The 16,000-nt window shown below is 44.1% G+C and overlaps 2 protein-coding genes across 3 annotated transcripts in view; both read left to right on the top strand.

Moving 5' to 3' along the window:
- Positions 1-1,165, top strand: LOC118509608. The gene is made up of 2 exons (XM_036050418.1): positions 1-101; positions 162-1,165. Exon 2 carries the CDS (start codon positions 217-219, stop codon positions 844-846), a length of 630 nt encoding a protein of 209 aa, XP_035906311.1. The 5' UTR covers positions 1-101; positions 162-216; the 3' UTR covers positions 847-1,165.
- A 117-nt stretch (positions 1,166-1,282) lies between these two features.
- The window catches only part of LOC118509605 (cAMP-dependent protein kinase type I regulatory subunit), a 63,234-nt gene continuing 48,516 nt past the window's right edge, over positions 1,283-16,000 (top strand). The window contains exons 1-2 of one of the 2 annotated variants that reach the window (XM_036050402.1): positions 1,283-1,753; positions 1,819-2,611. In XM_036050402.1, coding sequence (XP_035906295.1) covers positions 2,447-2,611 — 165 coding nt within the window. In that variant the 5' untranslated portion in view covers positions 1,283-1,753; positions 1,819-2,446. Of the gene's footprint in view, positions 1,754-1,818; positions 2,612-13,769; positions 13,789-16,000 lie in introns of those variants that run through there. The other variant, XM_036050401.1, reaches the window with a different exon arrangement.

Raw genomic sequence — 16,000 nt, 5'->3', positions numbered from 1 at the left:
GCTGTTGTCATTGCTGCTACAACTCGTCGCAACACGCACATTCTGCCTGTCATTAGCAGTGCAGCTACTTCGCTGGAGCTGAATAGTGCAAGCAACTGTAAGTAAGTATGCGACAACTTTGTCTTCAAGCTTCCCACTAGCGTGCTGTTAAATTTTTACAGTCCTGAATCCACCATAACACTCAAAATATCACATCGAGTGCATACCACCCGAGAAATGGACGGCGAACGGGCGACGGTGTTTATGGAGCAAGATCCTGCATACGATACCGACAGCAGCGATCAGACGGAAGATGCGAGTGAAACTGAAATCAATCCAGCCGATGGCGATTCGCTGGCGGAGCAACTATATCGCAAACAACGGGCCGATTTGCTGGGCCAGCTAGAGCTGGCCAAGCAGCGTAAGCATCCGGCATATTTAAAGATTGTCCAGCGTCTGCAAACCGAGCTGAGCGACCGGGTGGCACTGAACGAGATCGAACGGGATGCGGCGCTGGCCAGCGCCCACCAAGACTGTCTGCGCGAGATAGCTGCCGCGGAGCAAGAATTCGCCGAGAAGAAGGCGGAACTGATTGCAAACGCGATTGCCGATTTGGAGCAGGAAAAGAAAACGCTGAGACAGGAGATCGATGCGATGGGATTGACTGGGGGCGAGGTTAATTTTGCGCTGCCAACGAAAACCCGCCAGCTGCGGCCACGGCTAAACGATAGCGTTTCGGTAACGGAGCGGATCCACTTTGGAACGTTTATGAAACAATGCCAGAAGGCAAGCAAGGAGGAGCAGGAACGTGATCTACTGCTAATTCAATCGGGCATCCGTGCTAACGAGTCATCAGACGGAATGTGAAATAAGAATCAGTTGTTTCTTTGCGGTACTCGATTTCGATTTTGTACTCTTTGTACTTCTTTCCACGAACCGACGAGTATCGGACATTGCATTTGCACTCTAGCTTTTGAATCGTTTCGTACATGGAGAGAACCTTACAAATGTTTGATCGCAATTGTTCGTTAGAAAACATCGAGCAGGCAGTGCAGCGCAGTCGCGATGTTTTAGAAAATAAACAATAAAGAAACCATTATTATTTGGAAAAAAAATCGCCCCTTTCCCCCTTTCTGTTACATTACTTGTTGCTTATTTAAAAAACCATTAATTAATGTTGGAAAAATAAAAAAAATCACCGTAAACATCGGCACCAACAAATGTCGCGTTCATGTCATGACGCATGTCCACGCGGACCGACCAGCAGTGCAACAACGAGCTGTCAAACAGCGAAAAAAGTGCACACATACGAAAGAAGAAGTAAAAAAACAACATTTGTTCTCCCTTCGCTGCGATCCCGTGTGTACGACGGTGTGCAGGAATCGTGTGCGATTGTTTTCTATCTTGCAGCTGCATTTATATAGCTTAGAACGTCCTCCACGCTAATATATCCCAGCTCGCCCAGTAAAGTGTAGTTAGGGCGTGATTCCGTGCGACAGGAGAACAGTGCAACGGTGCGTGTGTTGTGTGTTGTGGGAAAAGCGAATCGGGCGAATCTGTGGGAAAGTGCTACGTTGCGCCTTGTTAACGACGAACGACGACGACGGAGGAACGACGAACAACCGTAACACCACTCCCGGACGAGAAGCTGCTGTGGTGTTTGCCGCTGTGAAGAATCCGTCTTATCGTTTATCGTATCGTAACGTTTTGCTGTGAAGAAAGGTTTCATGCTCCATTCGCCTGTCGTCGTCGCCAGTGCGTTGCAGTGTATGCGGTAGCTAGAGCTGTTCTCGCACACATCTTCACCCCACTCACAGTATCAAGTGTCCTCATTTTCAGCCCGCCCCAGTAATTATCGATACGTCAACAACGGTGGACAATCGGTGATTTTGACCGCGCGTCGTGGGCCCACTTGGACGTTGGACTCCGCTGCTCCGTAATCTAAGGTGCGGTCGTCAAAGGCAACAGCAGTAGCGGCAGCATCTCACAACTTCTACGAACCCTAACAGCTGTCCGGTGCCAGCGGGAGTTCCCATCGAACAATCGTAGCAACCGTCGAACGTATCTCTCTGGAAACAGCGCTGCTGTGGAACGGTGCATCGAAGAAGAAACTGTGCTTCCTCCAGACACAACACAGAACACTTTTCGGCAGATTCATCGCTCGCCTTCACGGAAGGTGTACCAGAGGCCTTTGTCGCGTGTGATCAATTGACAGTCATCGGTTGCGGACAGATACGCGGTTTGGTGCGACGGCTTACGGGGCTAGTTCTCGCGTGCCATTGAATATTGTGCTGTGTTTCGCGTGTGTGTTTCGCGGGTCGAGTTTGTGATTGGATTTTCTAGGAAGTGCTTAATCCGAACCGGGCGCAGTGTGTTGTGGAATCCGATCACCTATAACGAGTGCCTGAAGTGAATCAAAAGACCCTCTCCCCATCATTCCCTACGGTACTCGCACATCCAACGCACCATGTCGAACGCACAGGAGGAAGAGCAACACCTGCGGGAATGTGAATCGTACATCCAGACGCACCGGATCCAGCGGTTGCTGAAGGACTGCATTGCGCAGCTGTGCGTATCCCGGCCCGACAATCCGATCGTCTTTCTGCGGCAGTACTTCCAGAAGCTGGAACGGGTGAGTGGTCTTTTATTTGCTTTCTTTCTGCTTAATTTTTGTTTGTGTATGCTCCATTTTGCACCTTCGGTAGAGAGTTGATGCCTACTTCGATTGGGCGCAAATCGATGATGAGTTTGCTGCAACGGTGGGTTGTGCCCCTTTGGTGGGATGCTAGATGAAATAGGAACTAGCTTTTGGCCATCAGCGCCTTCATTACATGACACCTTTTTTAGTCTGCTGGAGACCAGGCTCTTCGCTATGTTTTGACGGCCATGCAGAATTTCCGGGTTGGTCGGAAGATGATTGAAGATCGATATCTTTACGTAAGTTTCTTCTTGCGTTTGGATTCGATTGTGGCATTCGTTTGTTCCGGATTGCTTTGCATTGGTTCCTTTTAATCTTGTTCATCCGGTACAGATCACAATCTACTTGCTGGCTTGTAACCGTTACCTCACCGTGTTGCGTTACTACCGATCGGCCAATGTTGGCCTTTTTTGGGGTCCCTTCAGCACAGAATAGAAAACGGCCAATGCCCACATTGAGTACTATTCACTTGCTAAAAGAAAAGAAATATTGAACAAGATGTCGATCAAGATGTCGATCGACCTAGATCACTGCTATCCGCAAATTGCCGAGCTTTCAAGGTGCCCTGTTCTTAGCGACAGAGAGCAATAAGCAGGCAGTGCTTGTTGTAAAAAGTAATAAGCAGGCAGTGCGGTTCTGAGAGCCTCGACTATAAAGGAGGCTTAAATTCTGAACGCCATAGCATAATGTCGTCACTTTGCTTCTGATTGGCTTCCTTAACCTTGCTTACCTGGGTCCCTAAGTACGGGGAAACAGTCCGGCAGTTGGAAGCAGGTTTCAAATTCGACATTGGGTCGATATTGGGACAAGATAATTTCCTCGTGTGGATTTAACCAAGTCGCAAGGCCTTCCACCAGAAACACACCAATTGGATGTGCATCTTGGGATTGGACCGCCGACTAGCAATGGCTTAATAACCGTCAACAAGTCTGTCAAAGAGTTTCTACTCAACTTATGCGTCAGAGTTGGCGAAAGCTGAATCTCTCGAATGCAAACCACCAAGCAAAATCTACGAGACCAAACATTATATCGCATACAGTTTCAGTTATTCAAATTATCAGACGCAGAACGCTTATTTGATATCCCTTATGCATTGGGGAAAATCACTATGGGGAATGACCCAAATGTGATTTGACCACCGGTCCTGCCGTGTGAAGAATCGATATTTTATTGTACTATTCATACATTTAAACTCAGGCGGTATATCACACGGCAGAATTCAAAGGGGTTCATATCCCTTCTGGACCGTTCCCTCATAGTGAGGAATGACTATCCAACTTTGAGGTCTCAATAATGGCAGGCATGACCTAAGAGGTCGCTAGGCCAAGAAAAAAGAAGAAGAATATTTATTCTATGCAAATCCCGCAAAAGATTTTTATTGCGCTTTGATCCGTCCAGCGTATCTAAGTGAGTTTGACATCACTGTATTAAGGCATGTCTCTAGGATTAGTAGAATTCACTTTTACACTGCTTATTGTTTTGAACTCGGTTAAAATTGTTGAAAGAGCTTGATTTCTTTCATTGGATGTGGCCGCTGTATAGAAATCAGTATAGAAGCTCCTAAATGGTCGTCTGAAGCATGAGGCCGATAATTACAAACGTGTGATTTTGACTTGCTTGCGTCGATTTTCGTAATATTTCTTAGCTTAACAAAATCGGAATACAGTTGTTGCAAATTGGAAAACTCAAATCCGCTGTTCTCCAAAACGAGACGAAACCAAAACCATGTTGTTCCAGAAGGTGCCAAGCGTCGATTTGGCGGGTTTGTTTTCTTCTTTTCCATTTTTATTTTACAATATTTAGCATTCAACTGTTGGAGAGGAGGGCTCGCAAGCTGCCCCATGTTGCTTGAAATCTCACGGCGAACAAGTAAGCCCGGTGAGTTTGATGATGAATGATGCTGCTGCTGCTGCTGGCTAATGTACATATAACCACGTACCACCCGGTTGTCTGTCGCAGTTGACCTTGTTGCTGCATTACGTCGCCGAGCAACGACGGCATGCTGTGGTGTGCCCATCACCATCACCCACCCATCCACGTCCATCTCAGCAACCACCGAGCGCCGAGTGGACAGTACGAACAAACACCCAGCAGGAAACCACTGTTTACCCTCGCGCAACGATTGTGCATGTAATTGTACGATTGAGTGCGGCACAGTCCGGGAGGGTTGTACGTATGCAAATGTGCAATGGAAAAGAGCAGAAACCCAAAGCGAAATAAAAAAACGGTTCGGTACCGATCGTAATTGTCGACATGATTAAGAGGGGACGGGGTGGGTTTGGCAAAGCGGAGAGCAAAAAGAGCCAAAGGTCCGGCACGATTATCATCATCGACTGGTGCTTCGTAATCGATCACCCTGTGCGGTGATCGAAATGTGTGAATAAGCTGTGCAAAAATGGCTGTGGATTTATCTCCCTTAGCCGTGGTGCTAAGCAACTGTGGAGGTCTTTAATGGGCGACTTAAGTCAGCCCATTTAGGATTGTCTTCTGCCAACCACGATGAGACGAGTTTAGTCGACATCCGCGGATCCGGATATGCAGTTTTGTTTTGTTTTGTTTTTTTTTTTGCAATTGGAGAAAGGTACATTTTCATATCAATATCTTCTGCTTTATCACAAATCTTGCCGCGACCTGGGAGAGAAATTGCTACAAGAGTGTACACGAAACGCAATCAAACGGGCACAGGTGGACGACGGTGGTCTGGGTGCGACATCTAGATTGCAGTTTGCTGTACGCTGTCGTCACGGACGGACGTGATAGAATTGATTGATTGCTGCTGGTTTGTCTTGTGCTGGTGGCTAGCGAAGGGTTTTGCAAATGTACAACTGGGGTGAAAAAATACTATGCCAAGATAGCTTCCTTTTTTTGCTGTGAAAAAGAGAAAAACAAAACTAATAATTGTTTAGCGAGGGAGGCGGGGTATATACTGTCGAAACCCGAACCCGTTAGAGAGAAACTCTCGAAAGCGTCAATTAGGTACTGGAGACCAGTAGTTTTACTGGCCGACTCATTCCGTTCCTCAAAAGGAACGATCGGAACTAGGTTCAAAATTTTGATTTTTTCAAAGTTTCTGCATAACGAACGATCGGAAGAAGGTTAGAAATTTTGAACCTAGTAGGTTCATGGAATTAGGTTCGACATTTTTATCAGGTTCACCCCAGACCACATCCCTATTCAGTATCAGTTTTTTATAGCGTTTTACAATTGAATCGTTTCAATGAAAAGAAAAGAACCTGATCAAAAGAATGAACAGGGAACTGGGTTTGCAAAAAAATATTATGTGACAAAAACCTTTTCTCTTACGTTGGTATTGCCAAAGTAACATTAGTTTTAGTCAAAAAGTGTTTCGGCCGCTCAGAGATAAATACTGTTTACCATGAATGATGCAACATGATTGCGAATCTTAGTACACATTTTTGGAGTAGATTTGTATACAGGAAGTTTTATCTACTGATTACGTTAGATAGTACACATTTCCATATGATTTTAAGCGAGTTTTAAGCAAGCAAGCAAATTCGATCGGAAGGCCATATGACCAGAAACTTGGCAAGAGTTAACTTGGTGGTCCGTTGGACGAGCACACGGCTGGGCCAGGGTTCAAATCCCATCCAGACCGCCTCCCCGTACCGTACGTAAGGGGTTCTTTTCCACGTACTTTTCTACGGGTAAGTCACAGAAAGCCAAAAATGGCAGGCCGAGGCTTCTCGAGGGTGTAGTGCCAAAGAAGAAGAAGAAGAAGAAGATTCCCTTACAATGCTATAGGAATATCTGTAACCTGGCCTGGATTTCCCTAGCTGGTGCCTAACATAAGGGGACGCTATTGGTGTGAATGAAAGATATGATGAATATTCCCTTTCAGTTCATCCTGTTGAATTTGCTTCGCTCTCTTCTTCACAATCGCGATCGCGTTTGGAGCTGCGATGACACTTCCGGTTAAAGTTGAATTTTTAAAGGAGATGTTGTGCATCGTTTTGCTTGAAGATCTCGCGCTGTTCCCGAACGAGGTGTGGTGGTTCGTCGAACCCTGCTTCGTCTCATGAGGATTCGTGGGTTCGTCTGGGCGGAAGTTTTAAGATCAAACTTCCTACTACAGCTGTAGCTCGGTTAATGCGTGTAACGTAGCTCATTCTTTACCGAATTGTTTGTTTTTTTTTGTTCGATGTAAATTAAGATGCAAAAGCGTTGGCAAGCCAACTATTGATAGGCAATTGTGTAATAATGATTGTTATAATAAGTAATAATTGTATATCTACGATGATTGTACTGTAGTTTTAACACAACTCAAGGAATAACTAGGGGTTTTCTCCCAAATCTCTCAAAAAACTGTCAATGAATGATGGTTTGTCTTCCGTGTGATTTGTCAAAGTTTGTTTGAGAGTTTTTCGTTCGGATGTGTGTTAGCCGTCTGGATTGATGTGAGAAGATGAGATTTGTCCGAGGTGGGTCGTTATGTTACCGTGATTTAATCATAAAACAATAGAAACAATTGAGTGGTATGATTGTGTAGAAAAAATTAAACGCCACTAGTTTCATCCCTTCCCTCTACAGCGGTGTGCATCCATAGTGTATTGAATGACCAAACAAAAATCCCGCACTCGGAAGTAGCGAATTCGAATGGCGTGATGTTGCGTGTGCAGCCGCTACACATTTGCTGTGCCCGGCACGTTACTAAAACCTTGACGTAATGCAAACGATAATCGGTTTCATGCAGCAAAAAATCGTATCCTTCATAAGGTGGAAGTTAAAAAAAAAGCAAGGTCGTGCTATCTACAAACCATCCTTCCCGCAGCATTCTATATACCGCCCGATGAGATCATCAAAAAGGTGTTTGTGGAGGATTTTGGGTGGAGAGATTTCCCCACGGCAAATTGTGAATTAGAACCAGACCGAGAACGGGTGACGGGTAGCGAAAGAAGACCGGCACCATAATGACGGAACGGTGACGTTACGACTTGCTGGCGACGGGGTTAAGCTTTGCCACCCTTTAGCCGGGGTTGATAGTATCTTACCGAAGCTATCGGTTGGAAGCAATTTAGTGGAAGCGATAGAGCTCTAACGTAGCAAACGTGGAGCTTTTTATTGATTCTGGAAAAGTTTGCAGTTTTAAAGCATTTCTTCCAATGTTGGTTGATGTACTGTTCTTCGATAGGATTAATAATCAAAGGACGACTAAGCATAACCGATAAACTTCTCCTAGGGGTTGTATGTTCTCGTTTACAACCGAGGCTTATCTGGAGATGATAGTTAGACACGAAGGATCGGATACGAATGAGACAACTTAGTTGCCTAATAGCCCCCTCGTCCAACAAGATTAATATAAACGGCTTAAATGGAGGATAAGCTGTAGATATGAGTGGTACTCTCTCTCTCTCTCTCTCTCTCTCTCTCTCTCTCTCCCTGTTGTGGAATTGTATTTTATTCGTGTATCTTGCTGTGATCTCTGGGCATTGGAAAATCGGATTGAACGCTGTGTGTCAGCTCGTTTGCTTCGTCTATTTTGGTCGGAAGGCATCGAACGAGCTCCAGTTTCCATAGTCTTTTTGCGCCCACTTACCCAACACAGCCGCCGTGTGGAGGGCACATGTTGATTTCCTTTCCTCCATGCTGTGTGTGTGTGTTTTTGTTCCTCGATGCGTCATACAATTTCCAATGCAACAGGGTACGTGTGTTTGTGTGCTGATGGATTCTATGGCAAACGACCAAATCAGCTCTCCCTGGATGCTGGAAAATTAAACGGTCCTTGCACAATACCACCTAATTCTAGGATGATGTGGATGGCTGTGTCACGATGGGAAGAAACAGAGGGTTAAAACTATGAATTATTACTGCAAGTTAAAATGCTTCAAATATGGTGAAATATGATAAGAAGTAAAGACATAGAGAAATCCTGTTTTAAAGATCAATTACAAAACTTTGCTGATATAACGATGTCTCTCAACAATCTTAACTGCAGTTTGCAATTAACGTTTGAATAGCTAAAGATCGAATTTGAATCGCCAATTCTTACATTCTTTTACAAGTGTTATAAGGAACATGGTCTTAAAAAGAAACAAGAGATCGGACACCTATATGCGACGAATTCTCGGAACGACTCGGAACGAATGGCGACTACGACGCCGGTCTTCATACGGTTGGACCGGAGTTCAACTCCCATTCGGACCGTTTCCCTGTAGTTGTGGATTAACTATTCAACTACGTGGTATCATTAAGTTTACTATGCCAGAAATGGCAGGCCTTGAGATGTTGCTAGGCCAAGAAGAGAGAGAGAGAGAGAGAGAGAGATATTTTGAACGTCCAGAGACAGTCTTGAAGACTTCAGATTTGAACCTTACTTTACTAGAACGTTGAAGGCTTCCTTACCTTGGGTGGGGGGACCCTCGATGCTCACTCTCGGTGGAGCAAGTCGACGTAGGTGACAAATGCATGCGCTGGAATTTTGAGCCCTTAACTTGTATAGGAGGACACTCAACAATATTGGAAGCAATTGGACGCCAAGTTTAGCCTGTTGCAAATCTACTCCTATCTGGCAATATTCATCGACTGGCGAGCAAAGGTACCTTCAGTTTTTACTTATTTTCTTCATCATAATTACTTAATAAAATTGAATTAATGTAATTTTTTTTTTTTTATTCATAAAGAACGGCCTGGCCGTATTGCTAATTAATGTAATTTAAATTGAAATAGAATTTTTAGGATATTTATTGTTTTGAATTCGCTGACAGATTTGTAAGCGCCTGATCTTTCGCTCGGCAGGACCAAGACAAGAAGAATATGTACCTTAGGTTTAAAATATCAAAAGTCCACATTTCATAAGGTCTGGAACAATAACGCATTGTTTGCTCCATATTAGAAAATTGGACGAAATTGTCAAGGATACTGAAAAAACAATTGAGTACAGAAAAACTTTCCTACTAAGCGTCCTGAACGAATCATATGATGAGCACACAAAACCATACCGACGGCCAAAGTTATGCCTGCTGTTTGTCACGGTTACAGATGTTCGTTTGTGCTTCGATGCATCCACGCCCGGGGTCCAACTTTGCATCTCGCACTCACCGAATCGATCTGACGTGGGCCGTATCACCAATAACACGTTGCCTGGTGATTTCCCAACGACACACACTATATTTACCTGGTTGCTGCTAGGCTGAGAGTATAAAGAGCAAACTATCCCCAATACCCACTCCGTGTTGCTGCCCTCCGAAACCTGTGCTTTTCGCCGCAGATGCTGCCTTATATGGGCAGAAAGCATACACCCACAACGGTGATATGGTTCACCTCGTCGTAGGTAGGTGTTGGCCAGCCCAGTGTTTCCTGCACAAATTGAGCTTTCTCGTGCAGGCGCTGGCTGTATACTTACACAACGAGCACTGCTCCCAGGAGGAGCTGTTTTGCTTTGTTTGTAAAATTCATTCATTCGCAAGTTGGTAAGCGCATGTAGAAAAGCAGGGAAGTTTGTTTTCCTCCAAAAATGTTTCCCGGGTTTCGGGGATTTCTTTTGCCAGTTTCCTAAAGCAAACGCGAAAACCATTCATTACCGGGAAATTGATATTAAAAATTAATTTGCGACGGACGGCCGTCTGGGTTAACTCTGGCCGAAGCAAGAGAAAAGCTGATCGCGAGGGAAAAAAACAAGCTTCTCCTTCTGGTCGGTAGGTAACGATGTAATAAATGAAGGTAATTAAGGCTTTGCATCCGCAAGCTGCGCAAGGAGGAGCACATTAAACGAGGAAGGCATTAAAAATGTATCATATTTTCTGCGACGCGAAAATCCATCGAGCCACAAGACGAAGGTGGTTCGCTGCAGGACATTGGCAGGACTGGAGCTTTTGCCATTAAAATGTTCTTTCTCATGTATGGTGGGTGGTCGAACTGGATTGAAAAAGTTAACGACGGATAATCAAACCAATTATGAGCTTTGACCCGAGCTACTTCATTGGGATGGTTTTCAAATGGCCGCGGATTTGGCGGAGGTGTGAGAAGCGACGTGGCAATTTCATTGATGAAAACCAACCAACACTCTCTCAAAGCTATGCGATACAATTGGTACAATGTGCGAAAGTTTTTGCTCTCAACGCCCAGACCACCAATTATATTTCGCAGTGGAAGTGGATTGTATCCAGTGGGTGGGAAATAATGTAAATCGTTCGTGCTGTGGCTGGTCTTGGAGAGTTCATGAGAGTGTGTGATATACAATTTTTATTTTCATGTTTAGTTATCATTCTGTATTACTAAAAGTATGTATAAATACCTGAACGCTTCTTAGAAGTAATCCCAAAAACTGTTTGCTTTAAATCATATATGATATGAATTATATGGGGAATGGTGATCACTCTGCAGATTTCCCCCAAATGTATGCAATTTTCCATTATATGATTTCAAAGTTCCACAATCAGTTTGCAATATTCCACTATTAAACACTTATTGAGCCCTTGAAACAAATTTTCCCCGTGACCCCGCAATTTGAAACAAATATGACTTTAGACTTCCACAGCGGGCTAGAAATTTTCCACCATTCTCTCAAGTTATTCAAAAGTTCCATTAAATTTTTTGGAACGCTTTGTAAACATATTGTGAAGAATCCTTGCAAGGATGCAGGCTACCAATAGTAGAGCCTGTACGTTAAGGAGACGTCTCCATTTACAATGACGGTCGTAACGGACGACGCTGGGACTGTGGAGGAGAATCAACACTCAAATACGCGTTTGGGGCTTGGAATATGCTCAAAGATTTCAACACCCTGTTTTTGACCGTTTACCGTTTAACCGCTTTTGAGAGGAAAATGCTCAAAAGAATTATTAACTTGGTATGTGTCATAGATCTATCTGTGACATCCGGTGGTAGAGGCGATAGCGGAGCCGCACATTCTCCTTCACACGGCAGGATCGGAGCTTAAATCCTATGAAGGGATTTAATTTCTGTTGGAGCGGGATTTTTTGGAGTGAAACAAGTGGAGTGAAAACAATCGCTATAGCTAATGAGCGGTTCAATAACTTCTCAGTAATGTGCATCGCATTACACTTCAGAGAACTGACTGAAAATGACACCAAACAATTTACCCCGTAAAGCACTGTACAGCATGTTATAACGTACTGTTTGACTGCATAGTAAAATGACAATTGTAATTATAATAATGTGACCAACCATTCGCCAATAATCTGTTATTCGAGGAATGTCTTGATTTTTTATTGGATAGTGCTTTGGATGGATAAAAAAAACGTGTTCAGAACGTCTGCACAAGTTAAGCGTCTGCCCAAGAGAATGTCTGCTTAACGTGCTGCTATAAACGTCTATTTATAGTCTTTCGGTCTCTGAGACGTCACCTGTTGGCCTGTTGGAGCTTGGCCATGAAATTGTAGATAAGAAAGGATTATCAATGTTATAGATGTACCTACAGGTCGATGCGGTGAGAAGCCATTTAATTGATTATAAACCGCACGGTTGTGTAGCTACCTAAGATCCACTAGCGAAGGCAAACCAGTTTAGTTGGTGAGCTAATCACGTTAAGATTATTCCCCTTGACCTAACGAACAACGTATAGCCGTGCAACCAAGAAGAGTAACGCACCGTAACGCACCGTAACGGTGCTCGGAAAATGGACCCCCTCCCGTTTATGTGCCACCCGATAACGTGCAGTTAAACATACTGGGACAATAAAAAAAGGAGGAGAAACGCCACAGACGAATGCAGCTGCTCGTTATCTTATCTTATCTGTTGCTTCCTTGCGGAGGCTTTCAGTTATCGGTGCTGTGTTGTTTGAAATCGATGCGAAATTAATTCTTTTACCGTACCGTACCGTCTCCCGTCGTGCGTTTCAGATGTGGCACATTCCTTCCAGCATATTCCTTGCTTCGCAGACGAATCAGATGTATGCAATACGTTTGTGTGCTTTGACATCTGACACCAGTGTCGCTCCCGGTCGCCAGAGGGCGCTCCACACATTGTTTGCCTTTCGGATGAGTTTTCGGCAAATGTTTGCTTCTGGGGCATGGTGATGATTGCGAGTTGTGTGTGTGTGTGGGTGTGTTCTTGCTATCTAATCACAGGGATCCCATTTTCTCGATCCCGCGAGGAAAACTTGCCAGGGATCGATAAGCTTTTTCACAGTGACATGATGGAGCATTTCCATGCCGATTGGAAAAAGTATCGATTATTAGATAAACTAACTGATACAGCTACGGGGGCAGATAGGTATCATGTCTGTGCGAGTTTCGAAGCTCTCGAAGCACTCTCAGTAGCTAACATGTGCATATAAGTTAACGTACATGAACTGAGCGCTGAAATTGCAACTAGCGCCGTGTAGCATTTGTGTGAATCGTTTCGCGTGTGTGATGCGGTCTGTTCAGTCGTAAATTAAAGTATACTATACGAGAGTGTGTCCTTCGCTGGAGCTGGGAAGAAATAAGAAGCAGAAGTCCAGTTTTACTAGCACTTTGTGTCTAGGTCGTTTCGATAGGTCCCTGAAGTGATTAAATTGAAAATTCCCTGCCCTGCCGTTGTGGACAATGGGAAATCGGCTTGGTGCGCTGTTTGGGCTCGAGAAGACTCCCGGAAGCAGTGGAACTGATGCTGGTGGTGGATCGGGCAAGAATTACAATTTAATCGAATCAACGGACCATCAACGTACCCGGCGTCAACCACCATCCAACGACCACCGTGGGCCAACGATTTCCGAACCATCGTCGGCCTCTCCCGGGAGTCGACTCAATCGCGTTCGATCGTTTTTCCTTCCATCGTCCAGGGGATCGTCTGGGTGGCGTCGTGATGAAGGTGAGGAGCGAACGGTGGCTGGTAGCGTTGGCTACGACGGTTATGCAAGACGGACGGGCAGTAGCAGAAGGTTTCGATTTTACACCATTCGGCGACGCACGGAACAGCAGTCTGCTGAAGCAAAGGATTCCAACCAGGACGGGGATGGTGGTGCTGCTGTGGGAAAGGTTGATGCATTGGAAGGTGATGTGAATGAATCTTTGCTATCAGCTGGACAGAAAAACGTCCAAAGAACCAACCAATGGATACACCGTCTTCCGTTGGCTGATGAAAGCTTGGCACCGGACGGGAAGCGCGTGGATCTAACTGATGCTGTGCCAGGACCATCTGGCCCATCGAAGGTATGCTTTGGTTGTGTTGTGGTTGTGTGTGCACATGTACGGGAAACTTTTGATTGTAAGAATGATTCCTTCACGAATTTGTCTGTTGTCTTTGCTTCATAATAAGAGACACCTTAATATGAGCTTCTTTGTTGTAATTAGAAGAGATTTTATGTACAGTTTAAATCGTGCTACTCTTTGAGTTTCGGCTTTCATGCAAACGCCTGAAGGTATGCAAAGCTTAATGTTGGCTCTGTGATGACCTAAACCACTTTTTGTTACTTGTATGTGTTTTGACGTTTTGAGGCTAAAATGACAACCAAACGGCGCCAAAAGCATAAGGTTTTATCGAGTAAAAACCCAATGCTTGACTAAATCAAAAGCCCTCAAAAACTCCTGTTCAACATTAAAGATCGAAAAAAAAATTGGCTAATGTGTGATAAACCTAGCGAATAAACCTAGCTGTCAAAATTATATATCAAATGTCAAAAGCTTCGGAATAAGTTTGCCCAAAATCCCAAAATTGCCTATCTTCAGGTGTTGTAAACACTGCATCCAATCCAGCGGCATGATTGATGCAGTTTTTGCAACACTTAGGAAAAAAATACTAGACTCTGAATAGAGTAAAAGTTTGTACTTAATGGAAAGAAGTGAATTCAAGGCGTTTAATAACTGATCAGCATTACTGTTTGTATTAAACCTTTCTCCATTCTATGTGTGTTTTAATTTCCTCCCTCTTAGCAAAAGCCCGAGTGAAAGAGAACTGAGCGTTGGTGAGTTTTTCCTTACCTCGAGTGGGCAAAACCCAACTTGGAAAACTTTCATTTCCACGCCTTGTCTGACAGTGGAGGATAAAGAAAAGAAAAACACGCATCAAGAGGCATGTTGAGGATTTAAGAAGGCAGCACTATGCCGCTGTTTGTCCATCGTCTGTCTTTTCCACGCAGATGCAATTAATTAAGAAAGTCCTTTGCCATTCAACAGCCTTGTTGGTTCGGTGCTCGCTATCGGTTAGCCACCATTGTGCTCGACAAACCCACTTTTGAGGAGAAGTTTTTGGGGCTTTTGTTGCACAGCGATTTGAATTTCGTTTAACGGTAGAGTGTAAAACATGCCAGTTAAAAAGAGTTGTCTCATTTTTATAACCAGCAGGAGCAACAAAAAAGGAACGTTAAAAAAGTTTTTGAGGAAATCGTCTCCTCAATCGGCTAGCATCTTACGATGTGTTTGTTGCTCAGTGATATGTTTAGAGAAGGAAAATTAGCAAGAAAGGGACTGGATAGCGAAACACGCTAATAGATGCGACAATTTTTGGCTACACTTTACCTCATTTTAGATTAAGATTTCGAGATGTAATGACAATCTCAGTCAATGTGTTTTTCTTGAAGTTAAAGTATTTTTTAAAGGCAGTTGGTTTATCATCCACGATTTTTTCTGCTCCTCAGTTTGTCATCTTTAAATCGCTCAGTTGTTTGTCAAATCAATAAAAAAAATGCGACACTTGGGATGTGTATCGGAGGGAAACCTGTTGCTCTGCGTTGTTTTGCGCAAATTGCACTTTTTGCAAAGCTTCGTGCGTTTATTTGCCGTTCGGCAGTTTCGGAAAAAAAGCTTCCTGTTGTTTACCATTCGGTATTGTACAAAGTTTTCCATTTTGCCCAACAGTGGCGCTTTTCCTCACTGCGTAAAAGCTCGTGATGGAGAGCTTTATAGCAAACAAGCCGAACCGTACACGAGCAACACTGTGCGTTTCTCAAGCGTATAGAAGGAATTGCGTTGAGCAATTCGGGTCTTCGCCGGTCTTCACAAACAGGACCGGGGTTCAATTCCCATCCAGACCGCCTCCCCGTACGCAGGGCTGTCTACCTTGCTACGGGGAAAATCTAGTCACAGAAAGCCAGAAATGGCAGGCCGAGACCTCTCGAGGTTGTAGTGCCAAGGAAGAAAAAAGAAGAAGAAGAAGATTGAAAGGAGGGGTGAACTGACAGTATTTTTCTGTCCATATAATAAGTGTTTCGATGTTTATAAGAATATTCGATTTAGAAATAACACACAGTCTAAGCATCCTCCGTATGATTGTTGGTAACATCTCACAAAGCACATTGTTTAAAAGAAGGATACCTTGTTTATGTTCTAAAAAACACCTTATATGTATGTTCTTTACATTTCTCACAACTTTTGGTTTAATTACATTTTTGACTGACATTGTTTTTGTGACATTCTGGAGAATTGC

This window comes from Anopheles stephensi, chromosome 3 (genome assembly GCF_013141755.1).
Source record: "Anopheles stephensi strain Indian chromosome 3, UCI_ANSTEP_V1.0, whole genome shotgun sequence".
In the NCBI taxonomy this organism is placed as follows: domain Eukaryota; kingdom Metazoa; phylum Arthropoda; class Insecta; order Diptera; family Culicidae; genus Anopheles; species Anopheles stephensi.
The sequence above is the reverse complement of the archived record's forward strand: the minus strand, read 5'-3'. Positions and strand labels throughout refer to the sequence as shown.